The sequence below is a fragment of the Schistocerca cancellata genome, chromosome 7 (genome assembly GCF_023864275.1).
Source record: "Schistocerca cancellata isolate TAMUIC-IGC-003103 chromosome 7, iqSchCanc2.1, whole genome shotgun sequence".
NCBI lineage: Eukaryota > Metazoa > Arthropoda > Insecta > Orthoptera > Acrididae > Schistocerca > Schistocerca cancellata.
The window spans coordinates 32,837,104-32,852,717 of NC_064632.1; the positions used below are offsets into that span (position 1 = coordinate 32,837,104).

Consider the following 15,614-nt stretch of genomic DNA (forward strand, 5'->3'; position numbering starts at 1 on the left):
CGTAGTGCCCTTTGGAACGCAATGGGTAAGGATTACGCCCTCGCTGTCCCAGAACATGGACATCATCATTTTTTCGGCACTGGCGGTTACCCGAAATTTTTTGGGTGGCGGTGAATCTGTGTGCTTCCATTGAGCTGACTGGCGCTTTGTTTCTGGATTGAAAAATGGCATCCACGTCTCATCCATTGTCACAACCGACGCAAAGAAAGTCCTATTCATGCTGTCGTTGCGCGTCAACATTGCTTGGCAACATGCCACACGGGCAGCCATGTGGTCGTCCGTCAGCATTCGTGGCACCCACCTGGATGACACTTTTCGCATTTTCAGGTCGTCATGCAGGATTGTGTACACAGAACCCACAGAAATGCCAACTCTGGAGGCGATCTGTTCAACAGTCATTCGGCGATCCCCCAAAACAATTCTCTCCACTTTCTCTATCATGTCGTCAGACCGGCTTGTGCGAGCCCGAGGTTGTTTTGGTATGTTGTCACACGATGTTCTGCCTTCATTAAACTGTCGCACCCACGAACGCACTTTCGACACATCCATAACTCCATCACCACATGTCTCCTTCAACTGTCGATGAATTTCAATTGGTTTCACACCATGCAAATTCAGAAAACGAATGATTGCACGCTGTTTGAGTAAGGAAAACGTCGCCATTTTAAATATTTAAAACAGTTCTCATTCTTGCCACTGGTGGTAAAATTCCATCTGCCGTATGGTGCTGCCATCTCTGGGATGTATTGACAATGAACGCGGCCTCATTTTAAAACAATGCGCATGTTTCTATCTCTTTCCAGTCCGGAGAAAAAAACTTGAATGCACCTCGTATTAACACACAGCCAACACAGATTTAGAAAACATCGCTCTTGTGAAACAAAACTAGCTCTTTACTTGCTCAAAGTGTTCAGTGCTATTGACTCGGGATTTCAAATTGATTCCATATTTCTAGATTTCCAGAAGGCTTCTGACACTGTACCACAAGAGAGGCTTGTAGTGAAATTGCATACTTATGGAACATCATCTCAGTTATGTGACTGGATTTGTGATTTCCTGTCAGAGAGGTCACAGTTTGTAGTAATTGACGGAAAGTCATCGAGTAATACTGAAGTGAAATATTTCTGGAAAGCTCACAGATGCATTGTTCTTTACTTAAATAATGAAACAGTGCACCAGTTGTGTATTTTTCATGCGTAGCATGATGCACTTTTAGACTTCCATATTGTCAAGTGCAAATACAAAGTACAAGGTGTATGAAAAAGAATTATGCAATTTGTGAACAATGTAGTGTTGGAAAGACCAAACCCTCAAATTTTACATGGTTTCTGCTAGGTAGCAGCAGTGTACGCCCACTTCAGTTTTAGTAAAAATGCTGTCGGGACAATAGAAAGCATTTTGTGTTCTACGTTCTGCGCAGTGTGGGTAAGTAATAACTGTTCAGCGTGATTTTTGTACTAGGTATGGTGTGGATCCTCCTACAGCCCAGAGCATTAGACAGTGACATAAACAATTCCGAGAAATGTGTTGTTTGTGTTAAGATAAATCGCTGTGTCATCCCCGAGTGTCTGACATAGATGTTGAATGCATCCGCCGTAGTTTCACAAGGAGTCCGCAGAAATCCGTTCGCCGTGCAGCTCAAGAGCTCAACATACCCCTGATGTCTGTCTGGTGTGTGTTGCGTCATACACGTGGAACCAAACAAAATTCAGCTACTACAAGCTCTTCGTGAGAGTGACGTACATCATCATGTGGAGTTCTGTAATTTCGTTCTTGGGAAGATAAAGGATGACAATTTTCTTCCACACATATTGTTTAGTGACAAGGCAACATTCCATTTAAATGGAATGGTGAACCGTAATAATGTAAGAATATGGAGTACGGAACAACCACATGTAGAGACTCTCCAAAATTTAATGTGTTTTATGCAGTTTCACAGAAAAAGGTGTAGGGTCCATTTTTCTTTGCCCAGAATACTGTTACAGGAAGCACATATCTTGATATGCTTGAGAACTACTTTCCCCACTGTTGGAGACCGACTCGAAAGACTTATTTACCAGCAGGATGGGGAATCCCACACTGGCATGTGGAAGTGCGGGAATTTTTAAATCAAGGATTAGTGAACAATTAATTGATTGCACTGGACCAAATGATTCAGCCTTACATTACTGGCCTCCAAGGTTACTGAAACTGACTGTAAGTAATTATTTCTCATAGAGGTTTATAAAAGACTGTTTATGTGCCTCCATTACCAACAACAATGAATGAACTTAGACATCGCATAACAGCAGCTGTGGAAGCTGTAACTCAAGACATGCTCGCTGCAGTGTGGGAGCAATTTGAATACTGCATTGACATATGTTGTGCATCTCAAGGCGGGCATATTGAACACCTATGAGAAAAAAGAGAGAGAGAAAACCCTTTTGAGTTTCCCATTCATCAAAAAACAGAATTCATTGTATGTGTTTATTAGTTTCAGAAATATTGGCTTGCCAAATCGCATGATTCTTTGTGATACACCCTGTATTTTGCGCAATGTTTTCATATGTGTTCTGCGTCTCTAGCAATCTGGTTCTCTTTTTGAATTATAAGGTACTGTGCCTTGCCCATAATGCAAAAAACCGTACTTTCACAAACCATCACTCACATTATTTGTTCGTGAAACATTACAAAAAGTACCTACATAAATATTTGCACTTGATAAGGAGAATAAATTCTCCAAACACGTCATGCTAAGCATGAAAAAAAAAATAATCTAACTGATGTTGTATTTCATTATTTAAACCAGAACATCTGAGCAACTCGGGAGAGCAGAGGCGGCAACTATGCTACATGTGGCCAAACAAGGAAACATGTGAAATATGTATTCGAGTAACTGAAAGGTGTCAAGATGATCACAATGATTACGAAACTGTGCGTATGCAACAGAGACAGTTCGCAGTTTGAGAACAGTTGTGATCGGTCATTATAATTTTTTTTGAAAGAAACCTTCAGCTACCACACTATGTAAAACTTGGCAGCAGCAGGCGATAAAGCATGAATTGTTCAGAGGTTTACTGATTCAGATCTGCTGAGTAGAGCACCTTGATGTCAAGCAACTTAACTGTACAACATTTGCACACACTTTGTGAAGGCCTACGCCATGCCAGTGTCATTTTCTGTTGGTTGTATAAGACATCCCCCCAATGAACATTATTTCATTAAGCATAAATCGTGGGAAAACTACGAATATGTTAATGCAAATTGGGTGCGAGTTAACAAGGTGAACATAAGAAATTTGATGGGAGTGATAAAATGTCTTAAACTGTAGGAAAAGTTGATTCTGGGAAAGGGGGGGGGGGTTATTCATCTTCCATTTTATTTTTATTTCCAGAGATGACTAATCAAACCCTCTTCCCTCCCTCGCCTATTTCTTATGTGGCATGAGCAAGATGAGGAGAATATTTAGGTCTCGGAAGACTTTCATGGTATTCATGAAAAGAAGCAGTTCTGATATGCACATCTTCCTCTCTGATTCTGTGCTATATATGTAGTAACAGTAGCCTGTAGAAATTTAAGTGAATATTAAATTTAATAAGAATGGATTGTAATTTTTCTTGCCCTGTGTTTGTATACTTTTGCCCAATAATTAGTCGCATACTGTATGTAATGTCACTCAAAAATCTGTTATATCAAAAATATAATATAAATTAATGACAAAAAATTATTAGCTAATTATCATCGTAGCATTGGAAATGGACATTATTCATTGTATAGTCTGTTTCTTTGTTCTTTTTAGGTGAAGGAGTTATTCAGTGACTATCGTGGAGAAGTAATTAAAGTTGGTAAACCAAACGCTGCCAAACGGAGAGCGTTCTTTGCACCCATTTTTACTGTTGTTCCATTAAGGCACCCAAAGCCTAGAAGAAAAGCAGGTTAGAAAATTTAAAAACACAGTGACATGTTTTTTCCTGCGATGTACACAAATAAATCAGTGTAATTTTTCTCTGGTTTCTACAGATTTCAGGACCTTTACCATTTCACATTAAAGATACATAATTTACAGTCCTCTTCAGCTTGCACATGTTACCTGAAAAATTTCTCTTGCAGCTGCCCCACTTCCTGAACTGCCAGTAGCACCGCCACCTGAACCACGTAAACTTTCAGAAGAAGAACAGAAGGCGCTATATGAGAAGGAGGAAGGCACATTAAGGGAATTGCGCATATTTCTGAGAGAGATATGTGCCAAACTTGCTCGTAACCGCCAGTGAGTTTTTCATTCCTGATCCTACGTGAAGTTCTGAAATTGTGCTCCATTGTCTTGACTTATATAAACGTACAATACTTATTATTTATTCTTCTTGTTTTTCTTCTTTTATGGCCTCATTGTATCACTTCGGTCAGTAATTTTCTAATCATCATCTTCAATAGGTTTATTTCTGAATTGCCCAGTATCTTCCCATTCGTTCTGACATTTTTTGTCGTTCCTCATGTGTAAATACCCTTTTTATTGCTTGTCATTTGTATATTTTTAAATTAAATCTCATTTTTATGTTTATCAGTTCCTTTAAATTTTTTGTTTTGTTACGCAAATCATACAGGGTTAATTCTAGCTTTCATATGCTGCTTCATTTCTTTTATCCATCCTATTTATTCCTTCATTCCAATATTTCTCTATAATTTTTCTTGCTAAACTTGCTTCTGATGTCCCAATAATGTGACTGACTGAAGAAAACAGATCCTTTTTTCCCCCGTATAGTATCTGTAATGGACTCCAGTTTACTTTCATTTATCACTATCTGCCATTGTCACTCGTTTTGATATTTCTCATTTATGTCTCTCCTAGTTATTTTGTCCCTCTACTTGTAGGAATATGTCTATTCTGTTTTTCTGGGGGACTTTGAAGAGAGTTTCACTTCAGTATATCACCTCTGGTTGTACCACCGTCCTGTAATGTTGTAGTTTTTGATTGATGTATTTTTTATTGTATGTAGACCATGTTCATTTTAAGCTTTTATCTTTTTTTTTAGTTCTTTCTTGCCATTCATGTTTCTCGCCCAAGTTATATGTAATAAATTGTCGTAGGTATTTAATTTATTTCACTATCTTTACTTTCCTGTTACTTACTGGTGGATCTGCTATCATTATCTCAGTCTCTTCTAATGATGTCTGGATTCCTATATTTTGTGGGCTTGTTACTTTATTTCTGGTTTCTTGGATGTTATTAGCTAGTAATGCTAAGTTGTTTGCAAATGTTATGTTCATTTGATCTTTCATGGTTGCTATTCTTATGTTCTTAAATCTTCCTTGTATTACTCCCTCATCACATAGTCCAGAGCACACTTGAAAAAGTAATGGTGATAAACTATCTTACTGTCTTAACCCCCCCCCCCCCTTTTTTTAATGGCTCAGATATTTGTCCTACGAACGTGACTTTATATATATATATATATATATATATATATATATATAATATGAATTATGAAATGTCTGCTTGTGTCTTGTATGTATGGATGGATATGTGTGTGTGTGCGAGTGTATACCTGTCCTTTTTTCCCCCTAAGGTAAGTCTTTCCGCTCCCGGGATTGGAATGACTCCTTACCCTCTCCCTTAAAACCCATATCCTTTCGTCTTTCCCTCTTTCCTGATGAGGCAACAGTTTGTTGCGAAAGCTTGAGTTTTGTGTGTATGTTTGTGTTTATTTGTGTGTCTATCGACCTGCCAGCGCTTTTGTTGGGTAAGTCTCATCATCTTTCTTTTTAAATATATATATATATATATATATATATATATATATATATATATATATATTTTTTTTTTTTTTTTTTTTGAGTTTATCATTTTTATTAATTTGGAATGGAGACCGAAATTCCTGAGTGTCATCATAACTGAAGATCTTGTGGATACAGTTGTAAGCTTTTTTGAAGACTTCTTGTTTTTGTCTTCTTTTGTAATAATCCATTACCAGTTTCGAAGTGATAATGTGTTCTAGGTAACTTCTCTAGGGTCTGAATCCTTCATGGTATTCTCCTATTTCCAGTTCAAGTTGAACTTTATAATTCTTGTATAGAATTCTTGACATTGCTTTATATGCGATATTGAAAACTCCTCTTTTATTGACAGGATTTAATTTGTTTCACAAATGTTGGATCTTTCCACTTGCTTTGTAGTTTTTGAGCCCTTTCAAATCTTTGTAATCTTCGTGGATTGCAGATGGGTTTATATATTTTCTGCTGGTGTTTTAACACTTTGCCTTCCGTACATCTCGTACAAATTTATTCGCTTGGTACCGGCAGCGCTAATTCAGATTGCTTGGCTTGTCGCCAGCCGTTTGTCACCTTTCCGTTGATGACAGGATTCACACACATTTACTTTTGCCAACTTTAATATTTTCAAAAATCCTCTGTTTTGCCGTATTGTTCAACAAACTTGGATTTTCTTTTCAAGTAACTCTCTGCAAGTTCTACTCTGTTATAATAATTATCCTTGCATAGATGATGCCACTTTCCATCAGAAGATGTCAATATTTCCATCACTGTTTTTGCTAAAGGCTGTCCAGCACCAGAATATATCTTGAATGAGGAAATGTATCCCGTACTCGGATTACACAACATCCAAATTGAGTATGCATATTTCATAATTTTCGACACATTGTAAACTTCGAAATTTAACCTTCCCTGCCACGGTGTCATTCCTTCATCAATTGAGATGCTATGACTTAGATTAAACGTTTCTTTAAACTTTCTGGAAAAATAATGAATTACGTATTGCACTTTGTAAAGCTGGTTGGCATTATCTGGTTTATTGTTGTTGTCGGAAAAATGTAAAAATGATATTTGTCTGAATAGGTTGCGGGACATCATTTTGTGAAATATCGGTGTTTCTATCAACGGATTCGTTGACCAATAATCATTGATCCTTGCTTTTTTTACAATTCCCATAAGGATAGCAAGCCCATTTGCTAAGTTCGGATCCCATAAAGTCTACAAATTTGGCATTTTTTAAATCTAGTTTCCTTCTATTGCAATTTTGACTGTAGTACTTGTTGGTTTCATTGCTAATATATTCAAATAGATCATTTCCAATATATAATTCTACAATATCCTCGATGCTCTGTGTATCTGTGGGAAATATGTTTGTACCTGGAGATCCTTCAAATTTGTTGTTGGTCCTCAGTAAATCAGTCTGACCAGGGCTATGTGTTCTGGTGTTTGTTTCAGTTGAGGTCTATTTATTCTAGATCAACTGTTATTTTTATGTTCCTTGTTTGTTCTTTGTATTCCATGTCAGTTTATTGTTATTATTATTATTGTTATTATTATTATTATTATTATTATTATTATTTAACAGGTTCTACATGTTTACAAAACCAGTAGACATAGAAGAAGTTCCTGACTACCTTGCTATCATCAAGCAACCTATGGACTTGGAGACAATGATGACAAAAATAGACCTACATCGTTACTCCTGTGCTCAAGATTTTCTAGATGATATTGATCTTCTTTGCAGGAATGCTTTGGAATACAACCCTGACAGGTAAGGCATTTAGACTAAGCACAAGATAATTATTTTTTATCAAGGTTCATGCACCTGTAGTAAGTGGTGATGGTTAAGGGCCTGGATTTTGATTTCAGGCACTGAGTAAGGTGTCTGTGTTTGAGGTACTGTATTCCCATTCATGAGGGGCTGGGTTCTCCACTTCCACATCTTATAATTAAGCATTATGTTTTCGTGGTTTTGCTACATCACTTAAAACGTGACAGAATGGTTTCTTTCATATTCCCTCCGCATTGCTATACAATTTGAGCTGCTTCTCAATTGCTAATTACCTCTTATTGACAGATCAGTGACATGGTCCGCACTTTGCTCAGCGGAAGTGATGCATTGAGTGGTGAGAAATGCAACCCCACCGCTACCTCCATCAGACGATAGGTGCGAAGCCATCCCATGCCAACCATGTGTGCGATTCAAACTTGCCACTTTACCAATACAACTAATACGCCAGTATGACTTGTTTTGTTACAGTATTTACCCAAGTATTGGATGACCCTTAACAAATCTCCACATCACACACACCCCACCTAGAAACGGGCGGGGGGGGGGCCTTAAGAAAATTTTATTTTTAATGTATTCTGACTAATCAAAACAAACTTTAATTGATGTAAAAGTACAATAGAAGCTCATTCACATGTTTTTGGAAGGATCAGAGATTTTGAATGTAATAAGTGGGAAAATGTACTACCGTAAAAATTCCCAATGTGATAATGATTTGGTTTTTTCGTTGGTGCCAAAGTGGAATTACAGGTACCATACATGGGTAATATGGGTTCTCACAGCACCATGCTTCACGACGCGCCATAGCAATAAATTATATAATTCAAGGTGTACTTCTTTGAGATCAGATTCAGAATATCAATGTGGTAATATACAAGAAGCATAACTGTTAAACACATCAACATTGGCTAAATCTAACATATTGAAGATGAACACTTCTGCCATGCAGAATGCAGGAAGGTCACACGAAATGAGAGTGCACTCTCTACACTTCTCTAACCAATATACATTGTTCAAGTAGCCTTCTGCACCCATCTCCCTACCCTGGTTCCTATCACTGTTACTGTCCCCACTGTGAGACTTGATCTATGCATCCTCCTATTCCAGTCCTGTAACTGTCAAAGGGAGGGCCACCTGTCATATGTCATGTCATGTCATACACCAGCTGGTAAATAAACACTGTTCAGCCTTTTACATCGGCATGACTACCACATAGTTATCAGTCTGGGTGAATAGGCATAGGCAGGTGGCGTATACAGACAACACACGATATCCTGTCGCAGAGCATGCTGTACAACATGACAGTCATGACCTCAGTGCCTGTTTCATTACAACCACCATCTGGATTCTTCCCCCAGACACCAGTTTCTCAGAACTCCACAGGTGGGAACTAGCACTACAACATGTACTTGGTTCTCACCACCCATCTGGCCTTAATTTACGTTAATTCCTTCTGTCTCAGTGTTTATTCACAGCTCCAGGAAATGACTTGCCCTATCCTATTTGGAGATCGCTCAAGTGTCTTAGGGTGGGCGTTCCTCTTTGCCAGACCAACATGGGAAAATGGGGCATTCTTCCTGCTGATTGAGATACGTCCTGTGAGTGTGGAACAACACATCACCCGGCCCACCTGCTAATTTGTCCTCAACTTGAACAACTCTGCACAACACAGGACCTGATTGAGGGAAACAACGAGGCCGTCGGAGTTGCTACCGCCGGGAAATGCTGACCGGACACGGAAATGAATAAATTTTCTGACTTGTCTATTTTTCGCCATCCCTTCTGTGAGAACCTCTGTTACATACAACACACTTAGCTTATCACTCTTATTAACTTGCGCACAATGTTTTAGTAGTAATGTCTGTCTTACATATTACCCTGTTTTCGCCTTTAATCTCTCAGGTTTTCAAATCTTGTCTGATACAATCCCCAACAATCAGTCTTTTCTTCTCACCTCATCTCGTAAGTCTCTCCTGACCCAGGATTGTGGGTGACTTGTCTAAACTGTACCCCTTTACCTAAACCTCTCCAGTCCTTTTCCTTCACCCCTCTACCTTGCCATTCGACTCTTCTGCCAGAAGAAGGAGCCACTGGCTCCTAAAGCGTATAAAAAGTTAATCCTTTGTGTGTGTGTGTGTGTGTGTGTGTGTGTGTGTGTGTGTGTGTGCGCGTGCGCGTGGGCGTGCGCGCGCGCGCGCCCCTGTTACTGCTTGGTGAGAAGATTTTTTTCATCTATACATGGTAAGTGATCTGTATGACTTGCAGAGTTGCCGGCACTGAATAGCACTGTCTATCTACATATTTTCACATACGTGTGAATGTCCTACTTCCACCGTTCTCACAACTCTCAGCGGGCAAACAGTATCAAACCTCCAAATTTGACTAGGCTAAAGCAGGTAGGGAGAACACACAAATGAGTCATTTTTAATATATATTTAATGCAGTTGGGACTGGGAGTTCCAAAATTGGACATGCTGTGTGGGAAAACGTGATAATGAGGGACTTACTAATCACATTCCGCTATAACTGCCTTAAAAAGTTAACATTATACCTACTGTAATCTTAAGTCATTTATTGATTTGCACCATTTGACAATACAAGGTGTAATAAAGTAAACAAAAAGAAATCATTTACATTAATTTTTATCTTTACTTCCTTTTTTGTGTACTACCTAAATCAGGTGTCTTTGGTGTCACTACTTTTAACAGCCATTGTCATCATCACTGGTGTCATTATCTGTGATGATAGCCTCACAAACCAGTGAGAGATGAGGAAAGAAGCGGTGTTTTTCTATATACGAGCAGCAATGACATTTATAATCTTGATTGTCACATATAGTTGGCTGTTTCTTAAGAATGTCATGCTTTTGGAGGTGGAGTGAAATGTGCATCAATAAAATTTATAATCTTAAACACTAGAAAATCCAGGATGGAATGTAACAGTATTAGAGAAGGAAAGTTGCTATTCACCATATAGCAGAGATAATGAGTCGCGATAGGCACAATTAGGCCTTTGACAGCAATAGGCGTGCGCGCGCGCCCACACACACACACACACACACACACACACACACACACACACCTGAGACTGTGTGTGTGTGTGTGTGTGTGTGTGTGTGTGTGTGTGTGTTGCTGACAAAGGCCTTAATGGCGAAAACCTATAATTGTGAGAATCTTTTTGTTGTGCCTATCGCGACTCAGAATCTCTGCTATATGGTGAGTAGCAAATTTCCTCCTTCGAATTTATAATCTTAGCTATCTGTAGCATTTGGCTCTTTCTTTGAAATATTTTGTTCTTATAATGGGGCCCGAGAACCCAGAGGCTTTTCATATGAGGCTATGTGACATACACCTCTAGTATTAAACAATGGAAAATCTTGGATGGAATGTAACAGTATTATGAAAAAAGGAACGTTACTCCTCACCTTGTAGTGGAGATACTGAGTCACAGATAGGCACAACAGAAAGATAATGGCCGATTTGTGACAGTCTCTTTGTTGTGCCTATCTGTGACTCAGCATCTCCGCTATATGGTGAGCAGCAACTTCTTTTTTTCATAATGTTACACCTGTAGTGTTATGTATATATCAAATAGTTGGAAGTTACAGAAGGAAACATGGATAGTGTGATTTATGACAAAGGTACTTGATGTAGTAACAGATGTTCAAAAATGAATTTAGGCAATCACTCACATGTGGTGTATGATGGTAATGTGTTTGCTTGGGCACATGACGAAAAGGGTTTAGTGCCTGTACTAAAATTTTACGAGACAAGTATGCACTGAATTGATTGATTTTTCAGAATTATAAAACTTGAACAACAATTAAAATATCCACAACACACACACACTATTCATTCAGATCTACAATTAATGATAAAGTAAAATTTGTTGGAAAGAATTAAGGTATTGTAGCAAATATTTGTGGCTGGCTGACTACTAGAATAAAACAGTTGGGCCAGTCAGTCTGCAGTCTTCAGCCTACTTTAGGCAGGAGTCCAGTCAATGAATTTATCCCGTTGGTTCTATCACATGCAGAAGAGAAACACACATGTGCACTTATAGATTGTGTAGCCTCGTGTGGTTTGGAGCTTGCAGTGCCCAAGCTTCATATGTATCCACAACCTCACTCCTGCAACAATGACAGCAATGGCTTTGTGTTGTTGCCAGGGCAGTTTGGTGATGTGCAGGAGGAGGGGGATGTAGTGAGTTGATGGAGAGGAGGAAACACGCAGAACAAGGATGAGGTAGGAAATAATTTAGCAGGAATAAATGGGGAAGTGAGTGTCTCTCAAAGGCTGAGACATGTGGATGAAAATTGGTGACAGCGTGTGGATCTATACTAATGAGAGATTGAAAAGGAGAGCAGGCTGAAAAATGGTGAGAGGGAAGATGGAGGGCAGAATAAGAGGAATTACCTAAGTTAGAGGTTAGCAGAGATGTAGGCCAGGGGGTAGGAGGGATAAATAATGTGCTGAGAGGAAGCCAAGACAACCTTAAGTATTGAAGCTGCTTTCACATTTTATTGCTGTTGTGTGCAGAATTTTCAGGCACCAAGTTAGTGGCAAGCCCCAGTCTGGTTATGGTCTCCAAACACTGCCAAGTAGTTGTTATACTTACACAGAATGCTGCCCCCCCCCCCCCCCCCCCTCCTGCGGGCCCAGCCTAAGAAAAGGCAAGAGGTATTCCTGCCATGGTGGCTGACGAACCTATTGCAAAAAATGGACGATGACTCTCCGCCTATTGATAGCGGCAGCAGTGCTCGCTCGAAGCCAGACCCTCAGCGGCCTTCGAGGTGACCCCTTCTTGCTTCTCCTTTTTCTCCTCACGACGGCACTTCTTCATTGGAATATTCACGACATTTGCTCCAACCGAGAGGACATAAAGTTGCTGCTACGCTTGCACTGTCTGCTCGTAGTAGCTCTCCAGGAAACGAAGCTACGCCCATGCAATCGTACACACTACACCTATGTGCGTTTTGACCTGCCCCCTGTGGCAGGTATTCCGGCTCATGGAGGGGTTATGTTGCTGGTCCGGAATGATATCTACTACGATACCATCACATTGCACACCGATCTGCAGGCAGTTGCCGTCCGAATTACTCTCCCCACTTTCACATTTTCCATTTGTACTGTTTACACTCCATCATCATCTGCCGTTACTAGGGCAGACATGATGCAAATTATTGCTCAGCTACCTGCACCATTTTTGTTGACTGGAGACTTCAGTGCCCACCGTCCCCTTTGGGGATCTCCATCATCCTACCCAAGAGGCTCCTTGTTAGCATACCTTTTCAACCACCTCAATCTTGTCTGCCTCAATACTGGCGCCCCTACTTTTCTTTCGGACACAACTCACACCTATTCCCATTTAGACCTCTTTATATGTACTACCCAACTTGCACGTCGGTTGGAGTGGTACGCTCTTTCTGATACGTATTCGAGTGACCATTTCCCTTGTGTTATCTGTCTCCTGCATCATACCCAATCTCCATGCTCAACTAGTTGGAACGTCTCCAAAGCAGACTCGGGGCTCTTCTCTTCCAGGACAAAATTTCAGGATCATAACATTGCAAGCTGCGATAGTCAGGTCGCACACCTCACGGAAGTCATTCTCACTGCTGCTGAATATTCCATCCCTCATACTACTTCTTCTCCACATCACGTACCGGTGTCCTGGTGGACCGCAGCATGTAGAGACGCTATACGTGCTCGTCGACGTGCTTTACGCACCTTTAAGGGCCACCCTACAATGGCAAATTGTATTAATTATACAGCGTACATGTTTCCTGGAGCACTGTCTTCAGCGTTGTCTTGACCGTCTTTACTCCTGGAGTGTCGCCAGTGGCTTCTGTTTTTTTGCCAAGACGGTCTGTATTAACTTCTGGCACTACAAAGAGTTTCTCCCACCGTCCTTACATCTCGGTCCCGTTGCTCTCCCATTCGTGGAGACAACAAAATTTTTAGGTCTTACATTTAACAGGATACTTAGCTGGTCTCCACATGTGTCATATTTGCCTGCCTGTTGTACCCGTTCCCTAAATGTCCTCCGTGTTCTCAGTGGTACGTCGTGGGGAGCAGATTGAACCGTCCTACTTCGCCTATATCGGTCGATCGTCCACTCAAAGCTGGATTGTGGGAGCTTTGTATACTCCTCTGCACGGCCGTCCATCTTATGCCGCCTCAACTCTATACGACATCGGGGGTTGCGTCTTGCGATCGGAGCCTTCTATACTAGTCCCGTCGAGAGTCTTCATGCTGAAGCCGGTGAATTGCCACTAACCTACCGGCGTGATATACTGCTTTGTCAGTATGTCTGTCGGCTATTATCAATGTCAGACCACCTGTCTTATCATTCCTTTTTTGACGACTCTCTCGACCGTCAACATGGGTTGTATGTATCTGCCCTGCTACCCCCTGGAGTTTGCTTTTGTTGCCTCCTTCAGCAACTTGATTTTCCACTCCCTGCAACCTTTAGAGTGGGCGAGAGCCAAACGCCACCTTGGCTCCATGCTCAGGTTCGCGTTCAACTTGACCTCAGCTCGCTCCCAAAGGAGGTTACCCCAGCTTCGGTATACCACTCGCGGTTTGTCGAACTCCGTTCGAAGTTCGTTAATACTATCTTCATTTATACAGATGGCTCTAAGACTAATGACGGTGTCGGGTGTTCTTTTATTGTCGGGGCACACACTTTCAAATACCGGCTCCATGGCCATTGTTTGGTCTTCACAGCTGAGCTATTTGCCCTCTATCAGGATGTTCTTTACATTCACCGCCACCGACATTCTGCTTATGTCATCTGCTCTGATTCTCTGAGCGCCATCCAGAGCCTCAGTGATCCGTATCCGGTTCACCCTTTCGTGCACCAGATCCAACGCTCTCTTCAGCAGCTGGCAGACAACGGTTCTCCGGTTACCTTTATGTGGGTTCCTGGCCATGTCGGTATCCCTGGGAACGAAGCTGCAGATGCCGCGGCCAAGGCTGCAGTCCTCCAGCCTCGGACAGCTTCTTGTTGGGTGCCTTCATCTGATTTTAGCAGGGTCATTTGTCAGCGCATTTTATCGCTGTGGCATGCCGATTGGTCTACACTTAATGAAAACAAGTTTCGGGCCTTGAAACCTCTCCCCACGGCTTGGACGACCTCTTCACACCCTTCTCGGCGGGAGGAGGTCGTTTTAGCCCGGTTACGGATTGGACACTGCTGGTTCAGCCACCGCCATCTGCTGACGGTATGCCACATTTTCACGTCCTGTCCGAATTTTAATACACCTCGCATTGATCTTGGCCTGCCATGTACTCTGGATGAAATTTTAGCAGATGACCTAGGAGCAGCTGCTCGCGTTTTTCATTTTATCCACTTGACAAATCTATCTAAGGGCATTTGATTATGCTGTTTTCTTTTAATCGCTTGCCTGTTAATGTGCCTTTTATAGTGTTGTTCTTTTTAGTTGCTGTTTTAACATTGTGCCTCACAGTGCATTCATAATTTAGTCTGGGCGCTAATGACCACTGTAGTTGTGCGCCCCAAAAAAAAAAAAAAAGTTGCTGTTTAATAATTTCAACAGAGTTGGTATAAGACACGCCTGATTTCACATGTGCCCTACATTTGATTGGATAAGAAGTATTTGTGATGTCCCTGGATCTAAAGACAGTTTGTGGGATTGTTCTTGTACATAGTTGTCTACTTGGAAATGACTTGTTGACTGCCTGACAAGGAGCAGGAACAGCATAATGAGTTACTGGCTTAATTGACTAAGCGAGCAGGATATTATTTGTTTGTAAAGCTTGTCTGCAGCATTATCAGCATAATTACATAACTTTTGATTCCCATTACTGAAAATATTAAACGTACAAAGTTGTAGGGAAGGAATGTTTTTAAATTGTATTCTGTGCATGTCGCCCTCAGTTTTGTGTTGAAGGGTTCTTAGTGTAATTGTCTTAGAAAGGCAGAAAGTTCTCATTGTGTTAGTACTACTGGTGGTTACTGTTTGTGATGATGAGGAGTGGGATTTTTGTGTAGCCATCAGATGTGCAGATAGACCTGTAGCTCAATGACTCACGGAACAGAGAAGTAGCAGGTGAAA

The 15,614-nt window shown here is 40.8% G+C and overlaps 1 protein-coding gene across 1 annotated transcript in view; it reads left to right on the forward strand.

Moving 5' to 3' along the window:
- LOC126091894 (ATPase family AAA domain-containing protein 2-like) overlaps positions 1-15,614 on the forward strand; it is a 222,379-nt gene that overhangs the window by 129,472 nt on the left and 77,293 nt on the right. Inside the window, exons 15-17 of the mRNA XM_049907190.1 lie at positions 3,779-3,914; positions 4,090-4,246; positions 7,331-7,516. Coding sequence (XP_049763147.1) covers positions 3,779-3,914; positions 4,090-4,246; positions 7,331-7,516 — 479 coding nt within the window. The remainder of the gene's footprint in view (positions 1-3,778; positions 3,915-4,089; positions 4,247-7,330; positions 7,517-15,614) is intronic.